The 22,705-nt window shown below is 33.3% G+C and overlaps 1 protein-coding gene across 1 annotated transcript in view; it reads right to left on the minus strand.

Annotated features, from left to right (window-relative positions):
* The window catches only part of LOC129741631 (uncharacterized), a 409,801-nt gene that overhangs the window by 156,917 nt on the left and 230,179 nt on the right, over nucleotides 1-22,705 (minus strand). The window contains exons 2-4 of the mRNA XM_055733371.1: nucleotides 15,980-16,203; nucleotides 15,167-15,221; nucleotides 1,985-3,093 (exon numbers count right to left, since the gene is read on the minus strand). Coding sequence (XP_055589346.1) covers nucleotides 1,985-3,093; nucleotides 15,167-15,221; nucleotides 15,980-16,107 — 1,292 coding nt within the window. The 5' untranslated portion in view covers nucleotides 16,108-16,203. The remainder of the gene's footprint in view (nucleotides 1-1,984; nucleotides 3,094-15,166; nucleotides 15,222-15,979; nucleotides 16,204-22,705) is intronic.

A 22,705-nucleotide genomic window follows, 5' to 3' on the forward strand; every position in this document is an offset into this window, starting at 1 on the left:
ATCGCATGTTTTTGAAAATTAAAAATAACTGAGGAAACCAATAATTTTTTTAACAACGCCAATTTGAAGCCCCAGCATCCTTAAAACTTTTGATGCATAAAGGATACGATTAACTGTGAACATAAGTTTTTAAGAAGCCATTGAAGTTGAAAATTGTTGCATGTTGCCCCAGTTGACGGTACTTCGGGAAGCAATGCTGCCACACGCCGAGTGGGAGATGCCCCTAAAGTGGCAGTTCCAGCAGGACAACGACCCCAAACATACCGCTAAAACGGTTAAAAAGTGGTTCCAGGATAATAAGGTAGACGTTATGGAGTGGCCAGCACAGTCCCCTGATCTCAATCCCATAGAGAACCTATGGGAAATAGTTAAACGTAAGGTGTACACTAGGGTGGCCCAAAATTGTACTACGTCTGGGATTTTGGGGGCTCAAGCTTCAAATGATAGCTAAAGGTATAAGAAACAAACTTTTGTAAGGCAGCGACTCAGAAAAATGATGTTTAGAAGTCGCACTGGTTCGATTTATGGAAAAATTCCATTTTTTTTCGACATTTTATCCTAATAACATTTTTAGATCTTGAAAAAGTATCAAACATGTGTCTCTTATATTTTTTAAATTTTCTTTATAATGTAAGTTTTAAACTAAAAATTTATTGGGGCTGTTTTGGACATTTTTTTTTTAATTTTAATTATTTTTTTTACAAAAATTCATAGTATTGCGTAATTTAAAAAATCATACATACAAATTGAGAGTCCAAAACAGCCCCAATCAATTTTTAGTTTAAAATTTATATTATACAGAAAATTTAAAAAATACTAGTCACTCATGTTTGCAACTTGTTCAAGATCTGAAAATGTTATTAGGACAAAATGTCGAAAACATTGCCTTTTTCCAAAAATCGAACCAGTGCGACCTCTAAACATCATTTTTCTGAGTCGCCGCATATAAAATATTGTTTCTTACACATTAAGCTATCATTTGAAGCTTGAGCCCCCAAAATTCCAGACAAAGTACAATTTCGGGCCACCCTAGTGTACACCGAAAAATCAAAAAACAAGCAGCAGCTGTGGGAGAGAATACAGGCGGTGTGGTACGCTATCCCGGTGAGAACGTGCCAAAAGCTGGTGGAGTCGATGCCGAACCGGGTGCGAGAAGTGATGCGTAATAAGGGTTATACCACCAAGTACTAACCCTGCAAATCGATCACGGTATGAATTTTCTTGTTTTTCTTTTTTTTACCATGAATTCTAAAGCGGTCCTATTTTATGTCGCGTTATTTTAGTCAGTAAGTATGCTTAAAACGCATTTTTAAATAAAGGACAATTGTTTTAACTACGGATGATTTTAATTTCTTCGAAGAATGGAATTTACAATTTGTAAATGGTTTAATGCACTTAAATGGAAATTTTTTTCTCAACGTTTTATCATTTTCTGTTTTGGATTGAGCTGTGGTCCTCTTCTATTGTCCGACACTGTATATAGAATAAACTGCTTTCAATTGCTGCGCAAAATTTTTTGGGCAGAATTGGACCTAATATTGTTTGAAAAGGTAAACAGGTCAAACAGGTCAAACAGGTAATTTTTACAGCGTTTTTTCAGTGAAACAATTTGAAGTGGGACACCTGTTATGTATACCTTTCCAAGTAAACATACAGGATGTGAAATTGTAGTACAAATTGAGGTAAATCGGATTGAGATAGCTATAGTACAGAAGTTTCATGAACTCGTTTTCAATGGTTACATAAATTAAAGTTTTCATTACAAACATTTCCAAGGGGATGGGGAGGGGAGCCCAGAACCTCTAAAATTTCCCTTAGTTAAAAACGATTAATCCTGGACACGACAATTCATTTTATACCTCACCAATCAATAGAACATTTATTAGCTACCCCTCGCAGTCATCAACCGGGGGCAACTAGAAGCAAAACCAGAAGGAAAACACATGGCTGGATGGTACCGCCTAAAGCCTACACACACACATACCTTTCGATGTACGCCGCCGTGGCCAGCGCTTTGGCCGTTTCCAGCGCAATGTTGATTCCGTCCGCAGTAATGACTGATTTATTAGCGTGTCCTGCTGCCCCCATCGTTCCACCACTACTGTTGACGTTGACGGGCAACCGTGAATTGGGCGGCTTTTCCGCTATTGGCGAAAGATTCGGCCCGACGGGACTCTGCATGGCCCTCAGCACTTCCGGACTGGTTAGCTTGTACGGTGATTGTTGGGCCCTGCCGTTGAGGCTAAGTGTCATGGCACCCACCGGAAGCGACTTTGGCCTCGGCTGTAAAGGAGGCAAAGGTCTCACGTACTGCTCAACACGCGAACCACGTTTCGTGGCCGTTTCCGGGATTTTTTCGTAGATATGATAATTGCTGCGAATCGATTCGTATAAATTATCGACCGCGGGAGGCTCTTTAGCACTAAATTTGCCAACCACGACCGGATGTGCGGGAGACGATGATGATGGCGGCTGATTCTGGTGGGACCTGCCGAATCCCTGAACTCGACGTGCCATTCCATCGGACACCGAAGGCTGGTCGTCAAAAATGGTCTGGTTCAACAAGTGCTTCTCGTAAATATCGTTCAACTGTTTGGGTGCCAGTTTGCTGGCCGGTTGCTTGGGTAATCGAGGGCCTCCACTGTTACTGGTAGAAAATGCTGGCCCTGACTGACTGGAACCTGCCAAGAGTGTCTGCTTATGATTTACTCCGGACTTGGAGTTGTTCTGCAGCAGATAATCAGGCTTTTGTGATGGTCCGCCGTTATCAATCGGCTGCTGGTTCAAGCCATAAGTTCTTGTCGTTGATGTCTGATGCTGCTGCTGCTGATGGCCGAAGAAAGAAGCCGTCGCATACGGATCCGGAATTTGGACCGGGAACGGCAACCGACCAGCAGCAGGTTGATTAAATATTCCGGCTTTGTTGTCGTTCATCGAATCGGTCCGAGCACTATCTTGACGACGAACTAGCTGAATGGCACCGGCATGTTTTTGTTGCTGTTGCTGATGCATTGGAAGATCGGCTCTGGTTCCGGACCCGGTTCGTTTGATGGCGGCCACCGTACTCAGCTGCCGGGGACGATGTACCGAAGCCTGCAAGAATTTATATTAATTAAAAAAGCGTTCTTTGAAAAAGGATTCTCCCCGAACAACAGGCCAATATGCAATGTATAATTTAAGTACAGAATAGGTATGTGTAATTCCAGGCAGTCCGAAATTCATGAAATAATGAGAATTTATATAAAAGACGGTAAAAAAAATTGTTTGGAAAAAAATTAATCATATATGACGTTTGGAAAATCCTATTGTTCTTTTTATGAATTGGCAAGCTGTCATTCTTCCATATTTAAAATTAAGTGAATATACAAATAAACACAGAAATTACTTTTAAAAGTGATACACATTTGTTTTCCTCATTTAAACGTCATGATGTCGATTGGATACTAAAGATGAAGTTTCCTCTTAGATTTGACTAATTGCTGATTCCACCATGTTTTTGGGATATTTTTAATTTCAATGATTTAGCCTTCAGTAGTTATAGGAATTGATTCTTCAATTGCGAGTTGTTTTGAAGGCTTTTGAAGGCAGTTACATCTACAGTAGTAGAAATTCTTATAAGTGCACACACTTTTTTGAGGTTTGTTCTCATCAGGAATTTCAAAACTATCAAATAGATTTTTTAAAATTAACTTTTGAAAATACGTAGACATCATTTTTTTAAAATCTGCACTTTTTTGACAAAACTGTATAACGTTACAGAAATTTTAAACAATGATAAATTTTCTAGAAGCCTTCTAGAAATTTTGACTTCTGTAAAAAGAAAAGATGTTGTATTCTTTGTGATTTCTTTTACCTTCACAGTAGATCTTTGCCGTGATTTTCAGCAGAAAAAATTGCAGGAAACGTTCAGCAGTCCAAATTTTTGCTGTCAACCAGAAAACAATCTCCGTCTTGCTGAGTTTTTCAGCACTTGCACGGTGTCTCTGAACCATTTTATTTATCGAACATTAGCATTGCTAATTTTTGCACCATTCATAAGCTGAGACTTTCCCCTTTCGTTTGAGCCCAAATTTAAAATGATCCATCGGGGAGCCTAGAACAATTTATTTTTTTTTTTTGATTTTTTTTTTTAAATTTTTGATGTTTTTTCCACAGACAAAATCATACTTATAACTGTGAAAACGTTTGTTTTTGAGAACAATAAAAATTAAGAAATGTTTATATTTTTACCCCTTTATGTATGCAACAACATTGTCCATCTTTTGATTATAAATGTTTTTAAATAAATAATAATAATAATCAATTTTTTTCGTGTAACAGAAGATATGTACAATCTTTTTGAAGTGTAACATGTGGGTTTGCACTGTTTCGATTTCAATTTAATTGTTTCTGATGAATTTTCATGTCTAACTAATAAGAATCAGTTGCTACCTGTTTAATGTAAATCTTGAGAGTGAAGCTTTCTTGAATTCTGATTTCGATTTAATGGACTTTATGCTGGTAGGTAGATTATTCCAGTTCGAGATGCCTCTTACGAGAAACGAATTATTGTAATAGACTGAAATATGAGGGGGAATTACAAAATTAATAGTTCTAGAGTTTCTTACTGGAACAAATAGTCTGTAATGTAATGCGGAGCTCCTCAAGTAACTATTCTATGGACCAAAACGCACAACCTATGTTTATAAAAGTTATAGAATGGGCAACCGATCAGCATTTTTTGAAGATAAGAAACACCTGAAAATCTAGATAGACCATAGACGTAACGGACACATGAGTTCAAAGCAACTCGAAGTCTCTCCATGGACCTAACAGAACAATTTGAATTAATAAAATCTCCGTATATAAACAATGGATAAATGTAGCATTCGAACAATTTTAATTTAGTTTTAATATCGAAGTGCCTAGTGATAAGATTAAGCCTTTTTAACGAACCGTAGATTCTGCTACATTGTTTGTTTACTTGCCAATTCCATGACAGTTCGTGATCAAAGATTACGCCAAGATTTTCCGCATAATCGGAGAAAATAATTTCAGAGTCTGCCAAAAGAAGTCTCGGAAGATCTGAATCCCTATTCCATCTATTTAAAAACAGAGCTTTAGTTTTTGCGGGGTTTATAGGTAGAAGGTTTAAGTAGGACCATTCATTAACTTTAAGTAAGTCATAATTGATATTATCTCAAACATCACTTAGGGGCACTGTTTTTAGAACAAAAATAAATTTGCACGTCATCAGCAAACATTTGAATATTGGAAGATCATTTATGAAGAGTGAAAAAAGAAGTGGACCTAGAATTGATCCTTGAGGAACTTCTGACTCAATGGGCATTACGACAGACAACAGCTATCAAGGAATACAGCCTGTTCACGACCCTGAAGGTATGATTTAATAATTTTCGCTGTGGGTCCAGAAAAATAAAATTGAGAAATTAATTTTTCGATAAGCTTCTTATGGGTCACCCTGTCGAACGCTTTAGCCAAATCTATTAATAGGAGAACTGCTAATCCTTTTTTATCAAGAGAAGCGGTAATATCATTATGCACTTTCATCAAAGTAGTTTCTGTACTATGGTGAGCTCTAAATCCAGATTGGCTATTGCTTAAAAGATAATTCTCATTGATATAGTCTGAAATTTGTTGTTTGATCAGCTTTTCGAATATTTTTGAGATGGAGCATAGAAGACTAATAGGTCCTAAATTAGTAATATCGCGATTATTCAATTTTTTTGGAATTGGTATATATAACTTTAACTTTTTTCCATTGAAACGGAAATTTAGATGTTCTAATAATTGTATTTAAAAGATGGTTTGAAATGATCAGTATATAGGGAAGAACAATTTTTACAAGTTTAATAGAGATATTATCGAGTCCAAAAAAAATGTTGAAAAAATCTATTCAGTCCTAACAAAAATTATTGTTATTAATGTTTATGCCTTCTGTGCTACATGGCACCATAAAAGTAGTTTTGAAGATGTTGAGGTACCTTTAAACCCATAGTGATCAAAGTTACCCCGAAACTCGAAATCTGGTTTGTAACAAACATTTAATTATAACCACCAATTTTGTTTGAATTTACTACAATCAATGATCATGTTATATACTCCTCACCTCAGTTAGTGTTTTAAAATTTTTAAGGTATTACGAAAAAACAACCCCTTTCAAAATATTCAAAAATGAATAAAAAAAAACGTGATCAAAGTTCCTCCAGTTTACGGTAACACAAATGTTTTCACAATAATAAGTAGGATTTAGTCTTTGAAAAAACCATTAAAAAGATTAAAAAAAATTTCAAAAAAATAAATTGGTCTAGACCCTTCGAATTTAAATTTGGGCTGGGCAAAGGAATATTTTATTCGAAGAAATAAAGTATTTCGTTAATGAAACTAATAACTTTTATTGTTGTTTCGGGTTGGCCATCATGTCCAATACATGGCGAAAAGTGGTCAACCCACATTAATTTTGTTACAAAAATATAAAAAAATGCCGCTCAAAAAAATTCACAAACAAAATTCTTTTCAATAATTTGAATACCATTAAAATTTTTATTGAGAATTAAAAAAATTTGGTTTTTTTTGTGAAAAAATGCTGATTTACAGCAATTAAGATTACTAGATTTCAAATAATTTAGTTTGCTTGAATATACAGCAATCAAAATTGCTGGAAGTTTTGCTAAAAAGTCAGTGGGACAAAATCCATAATTTTTTTTTTTGGTTTTTAGCAAAATAACATTTTCTGTGCACTTTATAAATTACAAAAGTTTAAACGTTTTTTAAGTAGTTTTAAACCAAATTCAATTTTGGATATTATAAAAACAACAGTCAAATTGTTTTTAAGTCTTCAACAAACTTGTAAATAATTAAAATTAGGAAATTCAGTCATGTCAAGAAAACTTGTAATGATATCTTTCCGAATTTCTAAAATTGGAGAATTTGACTTTTAAAATCAATGTTTCCTCTGAAGTATGGCAAAATATTATTGTTTAATAGAAGGGAGGAAAACAAACAAATTCAAAATCAGTTTTTGTCTTTTATGTTGTTTTGTGAGTTTATTAGTTATCAATGATTGATTTCATTCGGATCTGATTAATTTTGAAACTAATAAATACATATCACAAAAACTAGATTTGCAAAACAAAATCCGACAAAAGCTTCGAGCTCAGAAAGCTAAAATCTTTCAAATCACAAATCATAAAACTTTGGCACATGAAATGCTGGTAAATTTTAAAATTAAATTTTTAAATGGTTAGACGTTTTTTTTAAAGAAAATATTTCTATTTAAAAACTAATCTTATCATCTACATTCTGTTTTCTTTCTTTTTTTATTTGACTCAATGAACCGCAGTGGAAGAATCTTCCATTAAAGAGATCCATTTTAATTATTTACTAATTAATTTTTACTTTGTAAGAATTGAGAAAACAAACTTAAACTAGCCATTAATGCCGGAACAAATTTCAAATCCTTTTTTTGTCACTCAGTGTTAGAACATCGCGAGGACAATAAAAAATAATGCGAAAAACAAATTATTTGGAATAAATTGCACAGAAGCTTGTATGCAAAAATTGCATACTAATCATTGCAGAAAACCTATAAATAAAGTAATTTTTTTATTTAAAAATTCAATAAAATCAAGAATATAAAAGGTGAAATTATTTCTTTCTTCCAAAATTTCTTTTTTGGTCTTGTAATCTTTCGGATACTTCAACTTTTTATCAAAATTTTCCTGAAATACTTAAAACTTTTTTTATTTCCCTCTTCGGGTTTTTTGGAAATTTCGAAGGGGGGGGGGGAAACAAAAATAGAAATTGATATTTGTTCCAGCCTTATTTTTCAAAAAAATCCAATTCAACAGTCCCACTATATTTTTATATAAGTTTGTCTTTGTTTTTCTCAATTCTGAATTTTTGTGTTTTGAAAACATAAATTTCCTTGAAATCTTTAAATCTAAATTTAAAAAAACAATGTTTGCATCATTTTTCGTTGACCCATTATTGAAATTGACGACGGAAACATATTCAGATCTTTTTACTTCCATTTATATTATTTTTCAAGTTTTAAAAATAATTCGAAGTTGCACCACTAAAGCTATGTATCAATGCAAAATATAACCTTAATCAATATTAGTATTGTGTTTTCAGCATTTATCACAAGTATTTTTTTTTCCATATTTTTATTTTTATCAGTTTCTTAATGATTGCTCAAGGAATCCATTCCCAATCTAGACTTTGTCGGTACATAAAAGTTTTCAATGATGAGTTGAACACTATATAAATATATGAAGTAAATGTTGTGAACTGAAAAGACATTACCTTTAATTTTGATAACTGGAAGAATAAAATTAAAAAGTCAGAGATTTGAGCACTAGCACACTTGAAAAAAAAAATCAATATATTCATTGTTTAATCAAATTAATTAAAATTAGCTACGAAGTGTGTGCATTGAATAAATTCTTTTGGATTCAAAATGGATATTTTTCTCAAGATCAAAAAAATAAATTCAAAATCGTGAATTAATTTTTGTTTTTCAAATTCATGTTTCATTTCTGACATGATCTGGAGTTCATTTTGGAATTTGGATTTAATTTCTTTTAAAATCTGGTTAAATGTTTAATGTTATGTCGAAAGATTTAAGTCTTGTTTTATTGAACTTTTAATTCGTACTTGTTTTCAAGAGTTTGCAAATTTTGATTTCAAATTTGTAAACTAGACTGCTTAAAAATTTATTGGCTAGCGAATTTCTAATTCAGAATAAGGAACATCTATTTGAACAGTTCATTAATGACTTTGGGAAAAAAAAAAAGTTTTGATTTGAATTTCGCTCTGATTCATTTTGAATCATTTCAGTAAAATGTTTTTTTAAAACGAACACAAACACATATTGGATCTCAGTGAAACTGGATGTTTTCTCGAAGAGAATTCATTAACTAAACACTATGTCGTACATCTTTCAAGGATATTATGGCTAGCATATGACAAATGCTCAAACCGCCAGCCCGCAGAAAGTGTACTTTGTATGCCGTGACCGGGATTTGATCTCATGACCGTTGGCTGCCGTAGCCTGCAAGTCTTCTAGGCTATCCTCTGTGCCATAGACTCAAGTCTGCGCGTCGTGATCATAAGTAGGAAAATAGTTTAAGAAACCAATTTATATATTTTTGTGCATTTACGAATGCATGAATTTTGAAACCCTCCTCCCCCCTGTAACGATGTGATCTTTTTTAAATTGCAAGAAGAAATTAAATAGAAATATTTGAACATTCCAGTATGTTTGAGAATCATGAACGATTTCAATTATGTTGGAATGTTAAGCTTAAATTTAAAACCCACTGCCATTGGAAAATGTATTTTCTGTTTATTTATAAGAAGTTATAGAACATTCAAGTAAAATGTTACTTCATGCAAGCTTGGATAAATTCGATGAACTATTTTCAGTCCCGAGCAGACTTTGATGCCCAAATTGATAGCAAACTGAAACCATAATAAGGTGTCAACAGCTAACTGATAGCATCTTTTGCTTTTAAATTTTGTATGAGAGCAAAATAAGGCATAAATAAGGTTTCATATATTTTCATTTGACAGCAAGCTGAGACCACATTTAGGTATCGATAGCAAACAGTAAGCAAAATTTGGCATAGAAATTAATTTGACAGCAAAACAAGGTATAATGGAGGTTTCAAATATGACTTACAAAAAAAAACCCCGACAGGAAAAACTGGTAAAGAATGTAATGTTTCTGTGTAAAATTTGATATTGGTAGCAAAAATAAAGATCAATGAGCTATCCATATTTTTCAGAATCAATACAAGCACAGATAACTCACAATTTAACGAAAGAAATTTTGGTTAGAACCGAAAATTTCTGAAATTTTATTTACTTTTAACTCATTCAAATCCTATCAAGAAACTATCGTTTTATCAAAAAGGAAACAACCCGGGTAGACTTTGATAGCAAAACTAGGCATCCTTATGACGAAAAAAAACTTATTTGATACCATTATGAAACGACAATACGCTACCACCACTAGATGTTAGTACAATTTGATGTAGATTAGCATCTGGTAGTAAAACTTAGTTGAAATTAGATTTTAATTTTATAACAGTAAAAATCAGAGACCTAAACGATAGCATCATAGGATGTCAATTATTCCCTGTAGCAAAATTAGACATCATCAATTTTCGTTATGATTAATTAAATGGCATCTACGAATTTCAGTAAAATTAAAAAAAATTAATGGTTTTCTGATCTAATACGGAAAAGATCTAGTTTTCAGTTTTAAAGACCTATTTTCGGTTGAACCTGCATTTAATTTTACACTACTTTGCACCAAACTGCAATTTTAATGCACCTGGCATCTTTGTAGGCATCAACAAGCGTAATGTCAAAAGCATGATGAATCTAGTATGGTGGTCTCACTTTGGAAAAAAGTAGAGGCGAGTTGGATGCGATGGTGGGGGCGAAACGCAGCCGAAATTTGACAGCTGGCTGGGATGCCAGGTGCTTTGCTGAAAGTCGTTTGACCAATAGATGACGGTGCAGCGAAAAGTCATCGAATCGGATGGTAACATGGCGAGGCATGACATTCCATCGTCCGAGAAGCGGCTGGCCTTCCTGCAGGAACATCTGATCTTCATCGAGATGAAACAGCTGCTTCAGGGGGACCTCCGTCTGTTGCTATCGCTTCTCCAGAAGATCAAATCGAGTAATCCGGAACTGATGGGTATCATTTGGGAGAACCAGATGGAGTTTTTGGCCCTTCTGAACGAGGGAACCGATGAGCTGAAGGGTTATGGAGAGGGCGGCGACAGCGGTGGCAGTGACGTAGCCTCGACTGCCGCTTCGATGGTGAACACCCTGAGTTCGACCTTGATGCCATCGATCAGACAAGCAACATTCGGCTTAGGATTTTGATTGTTTGGTCCACACTTAAAAGGTCCTTCCTATTATCACGGTTAGTCACAGCTATTTCGGAGCATCCGAATAGTGCGGATTGTTTTGTAATTTAAGATACAAAAAAAACATAAACTTTTTTTTCTAAATTTCTCTGATTTTTTATCTCAAACACCAGGCATCCATGGACCCCCTTTTTCGTAAACACTTCAGCCAGCTGTCAAAAATTGTTCAATATGGCTGATCATGCGATTTGGCATTTGAGACCACCATACTAGATTCATCATGGTCTAAAGATTGTTTTGTTTTATTTGTTTTTTTTTTCGCTCGTTTCGAACTGTTGTTGTTTACTCGCGGTTCCGAAAGTGTTAAAACAACAGAAGTTGGCTGTTGTCTTTCACAGTGGATTCCAGAAAAGAATGTCGTACTGGATGTGGTGGCGGAAGACGAGGACAAAAATGAAGAGCTTCTCCCAAAGGTTCTATTCCTGCTTGCCGGTTTTCGTAGCGATAGACTCCTGGAGGAAACAATTCGCCACGGACGAATCTATAGGTGGACGAATTCATGCAAGACTGATGGACAGACAACAACAATCAACACAGAGGAAGAATAGTTTTTCCTCTCGGCTCATTCGGATACTTCCACTGTTCCCGACAAAAACGTTTCCAGCATCACAGGAACCAGTTGGAACTGCAGGAGCAGTCGAAACATCTAAAAATGACATGAACATCCCGCGCCAAATTTATAGTGGTAAGAACTTTAGTTGAATAATACTTTTCCTTGACATTTTTTAAATTTTTTCTTGCAGAATTGGCAGAACTTCACTGAAATTCACGTTCTTTTGTCACGTTATGAACTTCGGCAGCTGTTCCACCAACTAGGAACAAATTTATTTTCAAATTGGCTGAATCCAACATCATACCATACTGTTCTTTTTAGTGACGGTATCACACACGAGTAATCGATACAGCTGCCTTTGGTTATTTCTTTCTGCCGGAAGTGGATCAATCATTCTACGTTCACAATTGCGGTTCCAGGAACATTTCTTTATTCAGTCCAGCGTGGGTATTGGACCAGTAAAAAGGTTAGTAGATTTTTTAAATTTAATTTTCATAATATTCCGTCTCACAACATAACTTAACGAACATAATTCCTAAAATAATTAGTAAGTAGAATATATTTTAATTCAATCAAGAACCATTTCTTATTCTTTATTCCCAAGACATTGATTTTCCTTCTCGCGAATACATTTTAAAGTTTGAATTGAGGTTTAATAAACGTTCGGGAACAGTTTGTCAAATAATTTTAGAAAGCCCTTGGATACATTTCTTGTATCATCGTACAATGTACATCGTTAAACGCTTTGCGAGATTCTGCTAACGAATGGTATATTGCCAAAGACAATATTTTGGATTCGACCAATTTCTGAGCAAACACATTTATGAAGACATAACATTCCTATACATTGAGGCGTTACAGTGCGCTGAACTTATCAGTGCCATTACGAAAAGCGTCTTCACTGTAGCAGTTGCATAAGTAAAGGCGATTTAACTATAATTGCAAAGTAGTATGAATATCGACTTGGCAGGTTTAGAGTACGAAATATTCATAGGAATGTAGCATGTTGCACAAGAATTTGCATGAATGAAGTTGCGGTTTTCATTACTCATTGCCATCATGGATATTGCCTTCATTAGTATAAATAATACACGCCAAGGTGAGAGGTGAGGTCGAGTCCATTTGTTAGTGTACGTTTCATTCGAGTACATAATTCAAAATTTTCTTAAAAATTCAACGTTTATTAAAAATGTTTTTCAAAGAAGACGTTTTCATTTGTCCGTTTAATATTCCCAAATCGATCGGTTTTTCGATATGATAAAAAATACGGTATTTGGGCGAAATAATGCCAAGTATTTTCTACGTTACTATTTGAAATCAGACGTTTTGTGTAGTCGGACGCATCCTTCAGTCCTAACAGCGTCTGATTCGTGAGCGTGTAAAGTATCATTAATTTTATTCTTTAAAAATTAAAGATAGATGTATTTAAAAAGGATTGGAACATCGATTTGTATTATCAATAAGTAGATATGCTGATATAATTTGTTTAGCTTGATTAATTTAGAGTTTGTTAAATCAGGTTTTTAAAATTTCTAATGATTAATTTTTTGCAATTCCAATAATGTTAATTAGAATAACGTTAAGTAATCGGTATTTTAGAAAATGATGAAAATTGTCCGAAATTCTGTCAACAACATTTTTTTCTCTAAAAATGTTTGTCCCTGGAAGTTTATGTAAACAAATTCTACACATCGCAATGTAATTTATACAATGATCTACTGAATCAAAGTAATCGAAAGATTCCTTCTAATTCAACTACGTTATAAGAAAAGTTACTTACTATCTTCAGTACCTAAGTGTTTTCGATCGAATCACTGAAGAAGACGCTGTCGAAATTCCGCTATTAGATCTTTTCTTATACCGTGGTTGAATTCATAGGAGTCTCTCGATTGCTTTGATTTTTTTTATTGATTTAACGGAGATAAAAAAGGAACATGTTTGATGTTTTTTAATTTAGAATATTAGAAATAGGAACATGCTATTTTTTAAAAGTTGGGCCTGGAAAACTTTTTTTTGAAATAAATTTATTCAATTATCCGAGGTTAGAAAGATTTGCATTAACACGACACGAATGCCATATCCCAAGTAGATTTTGATGCCCAAATTATAGAATGATTTTTTGTTTAATCATTGTGTTGGGCAAAAATGCCACATAGTGGTGAATTCTCGTAAAAAAAACATTGCATAACAAAAGGCGATTTTCCTATACATGAAGAATTATTTCATATTCGCTGCCTAAGACCGGTATATTGCATAAGTGCAGGCGATTTTAGCAACTGTTTGCACCCAAGTAGTACAATAATTATTATTTAAAATGTGACAAAATTACAAGATTGAACTTTGCTATCACGCCTTGATCAGCAAGTTCGTTCTCATTTCGGTTGACTTAAGGTAGAACATAGCAAAAATAAAACGCAATTTTTAAACAGGGATAACAAAATTATACCTCATTTTGCTGTAGTTTTGATAAAATTTTGAAAGCAAAATAATGCCAAATTTTGATGTCAGGCAAAATTATGTGATACCTTATACTGGCATCATTGTGCTCTCCAAGCTATCGGAAAATGAGGTGTAGTTCGGCTCTCAGTTTTAGCAAAATTAGGCATCACTTTGCTAACCAAGTATGAAAATCTTTGCTCTCATTTTTGCTGTGTACCACCTTATGTCAAGCAAAATGAGAGCAAATTCGGCTCTCAGGGCGTGATAGCAAAATTTGCTATAATTTTGCCATAAAAGTCTGCTCGGGGTTTCATTAATAATTTGAAAAAAAATCACCTAAGGATAAAAATCAACATACAAAAATTTGAAAAGGAAACAATTTATTTAATTTGTTATCGATTCAAAAGAACCTAGAATTTTTCAACTTTACGGTAGTTATTGAAAAATTGCAAATAATTTTTTTATATAAACAATAAAAACTTTGATTCTTTTGCGCTTAAATCCGCAACTAAACAAAAAAATTCTGAATGAAAGTTCAGTTAGTCATTTAAATAAAAAAAACTAAAACATGTCTCATCATATATATAAAAATCGAGGCGTTTTTTTTTTTGTAAAACCATCACGTATAAACGGACGGTTGTAATGAAGTGAAATTGAGTATCCGAGGGTTTTTCGGGCCAGAGATGGTTTGTATATTAGTTTCAAGAATCTCACTTTTTATGGAAAGGGGGCTCCTATACAAAATGAACTAGAAATGGGACACAACTCGAACAAATTGATGACGATTTTCATGCAAACTGATTCACGAGCACGAAGAAGTTCAAGATGTGTAGATAAATTTAACATTTTCTAACGATTTATTAAGTAACAGGTAAAACGAAGTTTACCGGGTCAGCTAGTTTTTATTAAACATTGAGACATAAAGAAATCAATAGATAAAAAATGAACATCAAAAATTAACTTGGAATAAATAAAATGATTGAATCCAAAAAAAAATCAATTGATATTTTCTTTAACATTCAACATTGGAAATGATTTTTATTCTCAAAGAACAAATAGGCAACATTGGTTTATATTTATTCGAACGACTTTAATTTGTTTTGTATTAAATAGGATTTCAGATTTTTCTTAAACCAGAATATTTTAAAATAATTGATACATTGATCGTGTTGGTATTGCATACCGCCCTCGGTCTCAATAGCTTTCCATGCTCTAAAATACTCACGAATGTAGGCTGCATCGCGTTCTCCACGGTTGGCGTTGCTGCCACAAGCTTCCCCCTGAAAGCAAATAGAAGAGAAAGAAAAATTTAGAAATAGTACCATTGAAAATATTTTTATTAGAACAATTCATTTTCTGTTATTCAGCATTCTGTTGCTGTCTAAGTTCAAATTAACCTATCAATAGAACATTGATGGAAAAATGTGTTTTGTTAAACAAAGTTCCTGCAAAAAACGATTTCAGTATTTATTTGTAAGCAAGATGCGATACTTCAACTCTAAACTTTCAAATAACAACTCATTAAAAACCTTTACAAGCAATATGTTGTGCTCATAAACCCAAAAAATTCATGGAGGCAAACTTAAATAACTAAAACAACTGGTTCTATACATAATGTTCGGAAGGAATCATGCTCTAGAAAAAACTAAGATCAAAAATGCCAAAATAAATGCACCATCCAACAGCAACGATTCGACTTTCCAGATGGTATGAAAAGTCTAAAATTTAAAGCCTGGTGGATATGCAACCAGCACAACCAAAGCAAACGACTTTCAAGTTTGGTGGTGATGTTTTCAAGCGTTTTTGCGTTTGCGTTTTGGGTCTTTAAATCTTTAAGTATCTTATTTCTCCGGTCTCCCTCTTCTGTCGTTGTTTAAATGAACCAGTTCTAGCTTAAACTTGGCCGATCTCTGCCAGATCAGTTAGTCGAACGAAAGCGCCCGACTCCACCACATGACAAACTAGACAGCATGGAAGAACATCCCAACCATGTGCTCCGACTTCCATGGAAGATAGAAAAACCGTCTCATAAACTCACATCGGTTGTTGTTGCTGCTGCAGCTGATGCTGTTGCAAAGATGCAATGTTTGTTTTGACGGGCAGCTTAGGACGACGGGTTGCTGCTGAAGGTGCTGCAATTTTGTTGGTTCCATTCTTGCGGTCCATTGTCGACGTTGTTTGGACGCAAAAATATCCGTTGCTCTTCTTCTACGTCTGTTCCGGGAATGATCCGGTCTGTCCGGTCATGATTTAGTTGATTATCTGGAAGAAGCAAACAAAAGCTACGATTATTTGGGGTACCTTTTCGTTTAGTTTCGGGAAAGTCAATAAGATTAAATAATTTTTCTTTGATTTCAAATAGAAAACTGCTAAATAAATTAGAGGCAATGCTTAATGAAAAACTTCCCAAAAAATTTCCACTGAGATATCGGGAAGATAAAACATTAGATCGAATCAAACACAAAAATTGGAAAAACGAAAAAATTGAGACCGGTTGATGGAAAAGTTTAAAATTCAAATGAAAGGGTCTATTATGACTTCAATTTGTTAAAAATGTCTTTTCATATGTCATTCCGCTGAACTCAAAAACTCAATCTAAAACTTGGTTTATTTAGGAATGGGACAGTTGAGAATGCCATTATTAAAAAAAAAAAACATTAGTTTGACCGAATTTTTTTCTGTGGAAGCAATAAAGGTTTTCTTATGATAATTCATAGAAAAAATTAAAAAGAAAAATTTTCGTTATTTTTAAGAAATATTTCTGCGTTTTTTTGCACTTCGTATATGCGATCGTTTGCTTTTGCACAACATTAAGCGATTTAAATTTTATTCGTTCAGCACCGTTAGCTTAACAAAATTAGAAAAAAGAAAACATATATTAACTTATCATCTCTTTATTGTTGATTTTACTCACGATTTCTAAAATGGAAGTTTGAATAATCAAAAAAAAAAAAAATAAAACTAACGATTAAGCTACTAGGCTTTCAAATGTTCTCTTTTAAGAAAAATTTCAACAGTTTCTTTTTTTTTAGATTCGTTTTTCGCCTCGTTCAATTCAAAAATTAGTAGAATAAAAGATAAATAAATGTTCAACTCTTCAACGTTTTAAAAGATCACGTCGAAGGGTATTTTTGTAAAAACCTATATTATCTAGCATTTGTGATTTCAAAGCATAACAAATTATGTTTTAACATATAGGAGAAAATTAAGCATTTTTTAAATATTTCAAACGTTTTCCGAGAAGTATTTTCATTGGAACAGACAAAATTAAAGCAAACAACAGACTGATAGACAGACAGACAGACAGACAGACAGACATGGTAGGAACGAGAAATGTTTTTATGATTATTTGAGACTTCAAATGGGGAAAAAAAAGTAGAGGAAGGGGGGCTTGCACACAAATAACAAGGTATTAGGGCACAATTAATGTTTCTATGAATTTTTGGTACTCACCCCTCCTTCCAGTTAGGAAATAGGAAGCAGAAGGGAATTCCTTCACAATTTCTCACATATTTAGATAGCTTTTCATGCAAATGAACCCCAATTTGGAATGGTAGAATATCTGTAATTTATCTATGATTATTTTGAACCTCTCCCTAATTCTATAGAAAAAAACCCGATTTAATACACTTGACAGTGGATTGTAGCCTTTCTTACAGCCTGTAAATTATATTTGGATTCATATGACACAAAAAAATAAACAAATTATAGATGTATAAATTCTGAGTTATAATTATAAAATTTTAAAAGCAGTCCATCCAAAATGAATTTAAGAAATGAAGATTCAAAGTTTTTATAGGATATAGGTATTTTGATATAATCATAGTTTTCAAATGAATAACATTATTTGCAACTAATTGAAGATTTTTGAATGATTGGATTCTGGAATGTCTTGTATGATTTCGTTTCTATGACATTTTAGTCTCACTCAATTTACTCCGTTTGGAGATATACACTGCCGGCCAAAAGTTTGGGATCACCCGCCTAAAAACATGCAAATTTTGATCGTTAATATCTCAGCCGTCTTAGGACATATTGCAAATCTTCTGATCTCATTTGAAAGATAATGAGCAATAACTATTTCGGAGGTATTTTGCCCATAAATAATGTTTTAGTTTTTAACCTAAAACCTAACCTAAAGTTAGAGCATTTTCAAAAAAACGCACTCAATATTCAAAGCCGATCATCTCGCGATAGGGTGGACCAAATTTCAAAATTTGAGTTGCATTAGAATCCTTATTCTATACTTCTTAAAATACAATCAAAAAATTTTGTGCAAACATTTAAGAATGTACTTTTAATTAATAAAATAGACACTTAAGTTATCGTCCAAAAGTTTGGGATCACCCCTCAGTATGGTGTATTGGCCAAAAACATGCAAATTTATCTCATTCATATCTTTCTCATCTAACATCGTATTGCAGATCTGAAGGATGCATTTGAAAGCTTAGGAATTGTTGTTTTTCCATAAATTCATACAAAAATTATATTTTAAAGTGATAACCATAAACATTTTACTTGAAATTAATTGTTTTTTGAAAATTCACACTTATGACTGTGAATTTTTTATGGTTATGGATTTAAAATATAATTTTTTAATGAATTTATGAAAAAACAACAATTTCTAAGCTTTCAAATGCACCCTTCAGATCTGCAATACGATGTTAGATGAGAAAGATATGAATGAGATAAATATGCATGTTTTTGAAAAAATGATCCCAAACTTTTGGTCGATACACCATACTAGGGGTGATCCCAAACTTTTGGACGATAACTTAAGTGTCTATTTTATTAATTAAAAGTACATTCTTAAATTTTTGCACAAAATTTTTTGATTGTGTTTTGAGAAGTATAGAATAAGGATTCTAATGCAACTCAAATTTTGAAATTTGGTCCACCCTATCGCGAGATGATCGGCTTTGAATATTGAGTGCGTTTTTTCGAAAATGCTCTTACTTTAGGTTTAGTTTTAGGTGCAAAACTAAAACATTATTTTTGGGCAAAATATCTCCGAAATAGCTATTGCTCATTATCTTTCAAATGAGTTCAGAAGATTTGCAATATGTCCTAAGACGGCTGAGATATGAACGATCAAAATTTGCATGTTTTTAGGCGGGTGATCCCAAACTTTTGGCCGGCAGTGTAGGTAACTTTAAAATGGAAGGGGCTTAAAAATTAAGAATACAATTCAAAAAAGATTGCTGTCCATGTATTTCAAATAATTAATCCTCTAATTTTGTCAATTTTGTTTTTGCTCATTCTGGCCAAAATGGTTCATTCGGATTTATATGCATGTTCATAAAAAAAATCCCAAATGCTTTAAACTCTACTATGGAGGACTTAGTGGCGCTACTGTTTGGTTATTATCTTCCATTGGCTTCAGCAAGTGAGAGTTCGGATGGACTCCCAACCCAAGCCGTTATCCTCAGACACCAACCCCGACAACAACAACGCAACAATTGCACAGGTTTTTAAAAGCGAACTAAAAGCTTTCTTCGCGCAACGTTAGATCTGAAGAGGAAAGAGAAAAGGGAGCAAAAAAACTAGCCCGAGAGCTTAAAGCTCGAGAAGACTGAGAAGCCTTTGTCTTATTGGATTCAATTTGCTTCCACGGGCGAAATTCTCTCCTGTCGTTTGTGCTTAGGAAAAAGCTTCCTGAGCACGAACGCACGTGAGAGAGAAGATGAGATGGTGTGCAGGCATCGTCCGCATCCCCGTGTCGTTTTCCCCTTCTCAGAGAAATTTGTGCTTGAGAATCTATCGTTTTGCGCCGGATGGGACTTGCAATCACTATAGAAATATGCGATGTGAGGGTCTAGTCCTTAGGCTTGAGTCATTCGATTTCGGGGTTGTACCCCATGGTGCAATCCCTTTACATGAACTTTGATTTTGGGTTTCAAACCCAGATTTTTTTGAATCCGGTTCTTCCTAAGGGTGGACTGGTAAACATAAATGTAAATAACTCATTCACTTGATTAAATTGGAATTTCGACCTTCTTGTTTGACTGACATCTATTTGTCAATAATGTCGTTCGATCGGAGGCGCCCTCTGTTTTCCTTATGGGGAATTACACGGAGTGAATGCGTACCCAGCGCTTTTCGCGCCATGTTTTCGATCATCTTGATTAGTGATCGCTGGTTGTGGCTAGCAAGCCAAATTGACACGTTTTTTGGAGTGATGATTTGATGATAATTACTATGAAAATTTAATTTTCAAACTATTTTGTATTTTTTTCTTTCTTTTATAGGTTGAAGAAGAAAAAAAATCAAATTTTTCAAGATAAAAATCATTTTTATTGTACTGCTCAGTTTCACAAAAACGTCGAGAACAAAGTTTACAAAAATTCACACAAATACACAGACATCATCAGAACTCGTCGAGCTGATTCGATAGGTACCTATAAAGGTATATCTAAGACCCATAATTAATGATCTCCCAAATCGACCGATAACTATACCTTTCTGAAAGAAAGGCAAAAAGGTAGGGAAGAATGGTGCTCCCGTATAATTTTATGTTGCATAACTCTAGAACTATTCCAGCAAATGGAAGCAAATTTGGCATGGAAAGATTTTTAAATACGAAAAAAAAAGGTTTTTATTGATACATATTTGGTACAACTCCTTCCTGTGGACATACAGGAACAGGGAAGGGGGCTCTCTTACTTTTTACTTTAATAACGGAGAATATGGGCCAAATTTGACATGGAAAAGCGTACGAGAAATGGTTTTATGATAACTTCAGACCCTTCCATCCTTCTATTGAAGATTCAAGAAGGGGCAAGGAGCAGCATAACCCGAAAACTTATCTCAATATAATTTTGTTGTATAGATTTCAATATTTCTACAAATGGAACAAAATCAGTCGTGAGAGCATTTTTGGTAACGAAAAAATGGGTATGATTATTAAAAATGTCTACAAGGTGGAAGGGGGAGGGATCTTGCATATAAGTTTTTTTCTACATTAATCGGGAACTTATCCTGCAAAATTAACCTTATTTTAATGAGAGAGGTTGTGTGCGAACGAATATTTAATTCATCCAATTTATCGAACAAATGGAGACAATTGTCTCATCTGACGTTATTTCGATAATAACAATGTTTTTATGGTGGTTTGTGAGGCCTTATCACTTTGAAAAAAGGAAAGGATGGAAAATCAATACCTCTAAAACTTACATTTTGGCATAATTAACGAACTATTTAAGCTTTTAAAATTTCAGATCTTGAGATCAAGTTTAAGAAAAGTTTAAAGATCTATTTCAGTAAGAAAAAATGTTAGAAATCATCCATGTTTTTTAATTTGAAACTTCAGTTGCGATCCTCATTTGAAAATTGTTGCTTCAGAATTATGTTGAAATTTAAATAAAAATGATGCCTACAAGAAAATCCAAATTGAAATAATTTTAACGATATTCATTTATCATCAGAAGGTGTAGCAAAGCATACCGTGTCAGCCAGTTTAAAATAAATTAAACGTCTGTGTAAATGATATTCGGTTACAATTTGGTTACAATTTTTCCCTATAAAATTTTTGTTTAACAATACATACATTACAATAGTAAAAAAAAAATACGGTTCGTTATAATTATTCCGGTTTGAGTTATTTCAAATTTATATTATGGTTTTGATTTTAATATCTATCTTTCGAAAATATTCATAGCAGTTGTAAATTTTCGTTCAAGAACTTTAAAAATAAATTAGGGATTTGAAGATTTCATTTTAAAGAAAAACTTTTCCTTTTATTTTTACTTAAATTATAAAGTAGTAAGCTAACTCTTTTTAACCACAAGCATGTAAAAATTTATCAATCATTCAGAAATAAAAGTAAGAGATTAAATTTGCGGTTCTTGTCTGATTTATTTTCTACTGTTGTGAAATCGAATAGTAAATAAGTTTAGTTTTAAGTTTTGTTTAAGAAGAATCTGCAATATAAATTATGTCAAACAAAAAAACCAGTATAATATATTCTCAGTTGACTTTTATATTGAAAATAAAGTAAAAATTCTATGACCACGAATATTAATTAATAATAATTTATTTCATGTTTGATTCTATATATCTGATTTTGTGTGTTCCAAACTAATTCTGATTGAAATTAAAATTTTAAAGTTGAAACCAGAATCAAAACCATTAAAATGCGAGCATCTGTAATTTGAATCCCTTATGAAATTCTCACATAGAAATTTTAATTTTGAATATAAAACTTAACTTCGAGCGGAATTTTAATTTTCAATTTTGATACCGAATCTGAGTACTGCCTTTTGAATCTGAGTTTGAACTCTGAATTCCGAATTTAAAACGAATTTTAAATTTTTGGATTTCAATGTGAATTTATTCGAAATTCAACTTGTGAATCTGAATGAAAATTGCGAGTGATGAAACTGTTTCAGATTTTACAAATTTGTATCACCATTATGATACTTTCCATAGTTCCAACCTTTGCATTAAAACGAAAAAAAAATAACAAATTTCAAATCATCATGGTTTGTAATTTCAAATGTTTTTTTTCTCATATTCCGAAATTATTCTAATAAAGAAGTTCGAAATGCGAAAACGAGATTTGTATCAGGATTTTTTCCCAATGATGATCCAAATTGTAGTTCAGTTAAAATAAACTGGATACAGAATCCTAATTCTTATCACAGACATCAAATTTCAATGTTAATAAGTAAATCTTGAACTTTCAAATCCGCAATTATTCTAACATAACTTAGACGTAAGCTTAATAAATATTTTTCACAAGTATCCGGGCCGTGTACACTTGACT

This window comes from Uranotaenia lowii, chromosome 2 (genome assembly GCF_029784155.1).
Source record: "Uranotaenia lowii strain MFRU-FL chromosome 2, ASM2978415v1, whole genome shotgun sequence".
Classification (NCBI taxonomy): Eukaryota; Metazoa; Arthropoda; class Insecta; order Diptera; family Culicidae; genus Uranotaenia; species Uranotaenia lowii.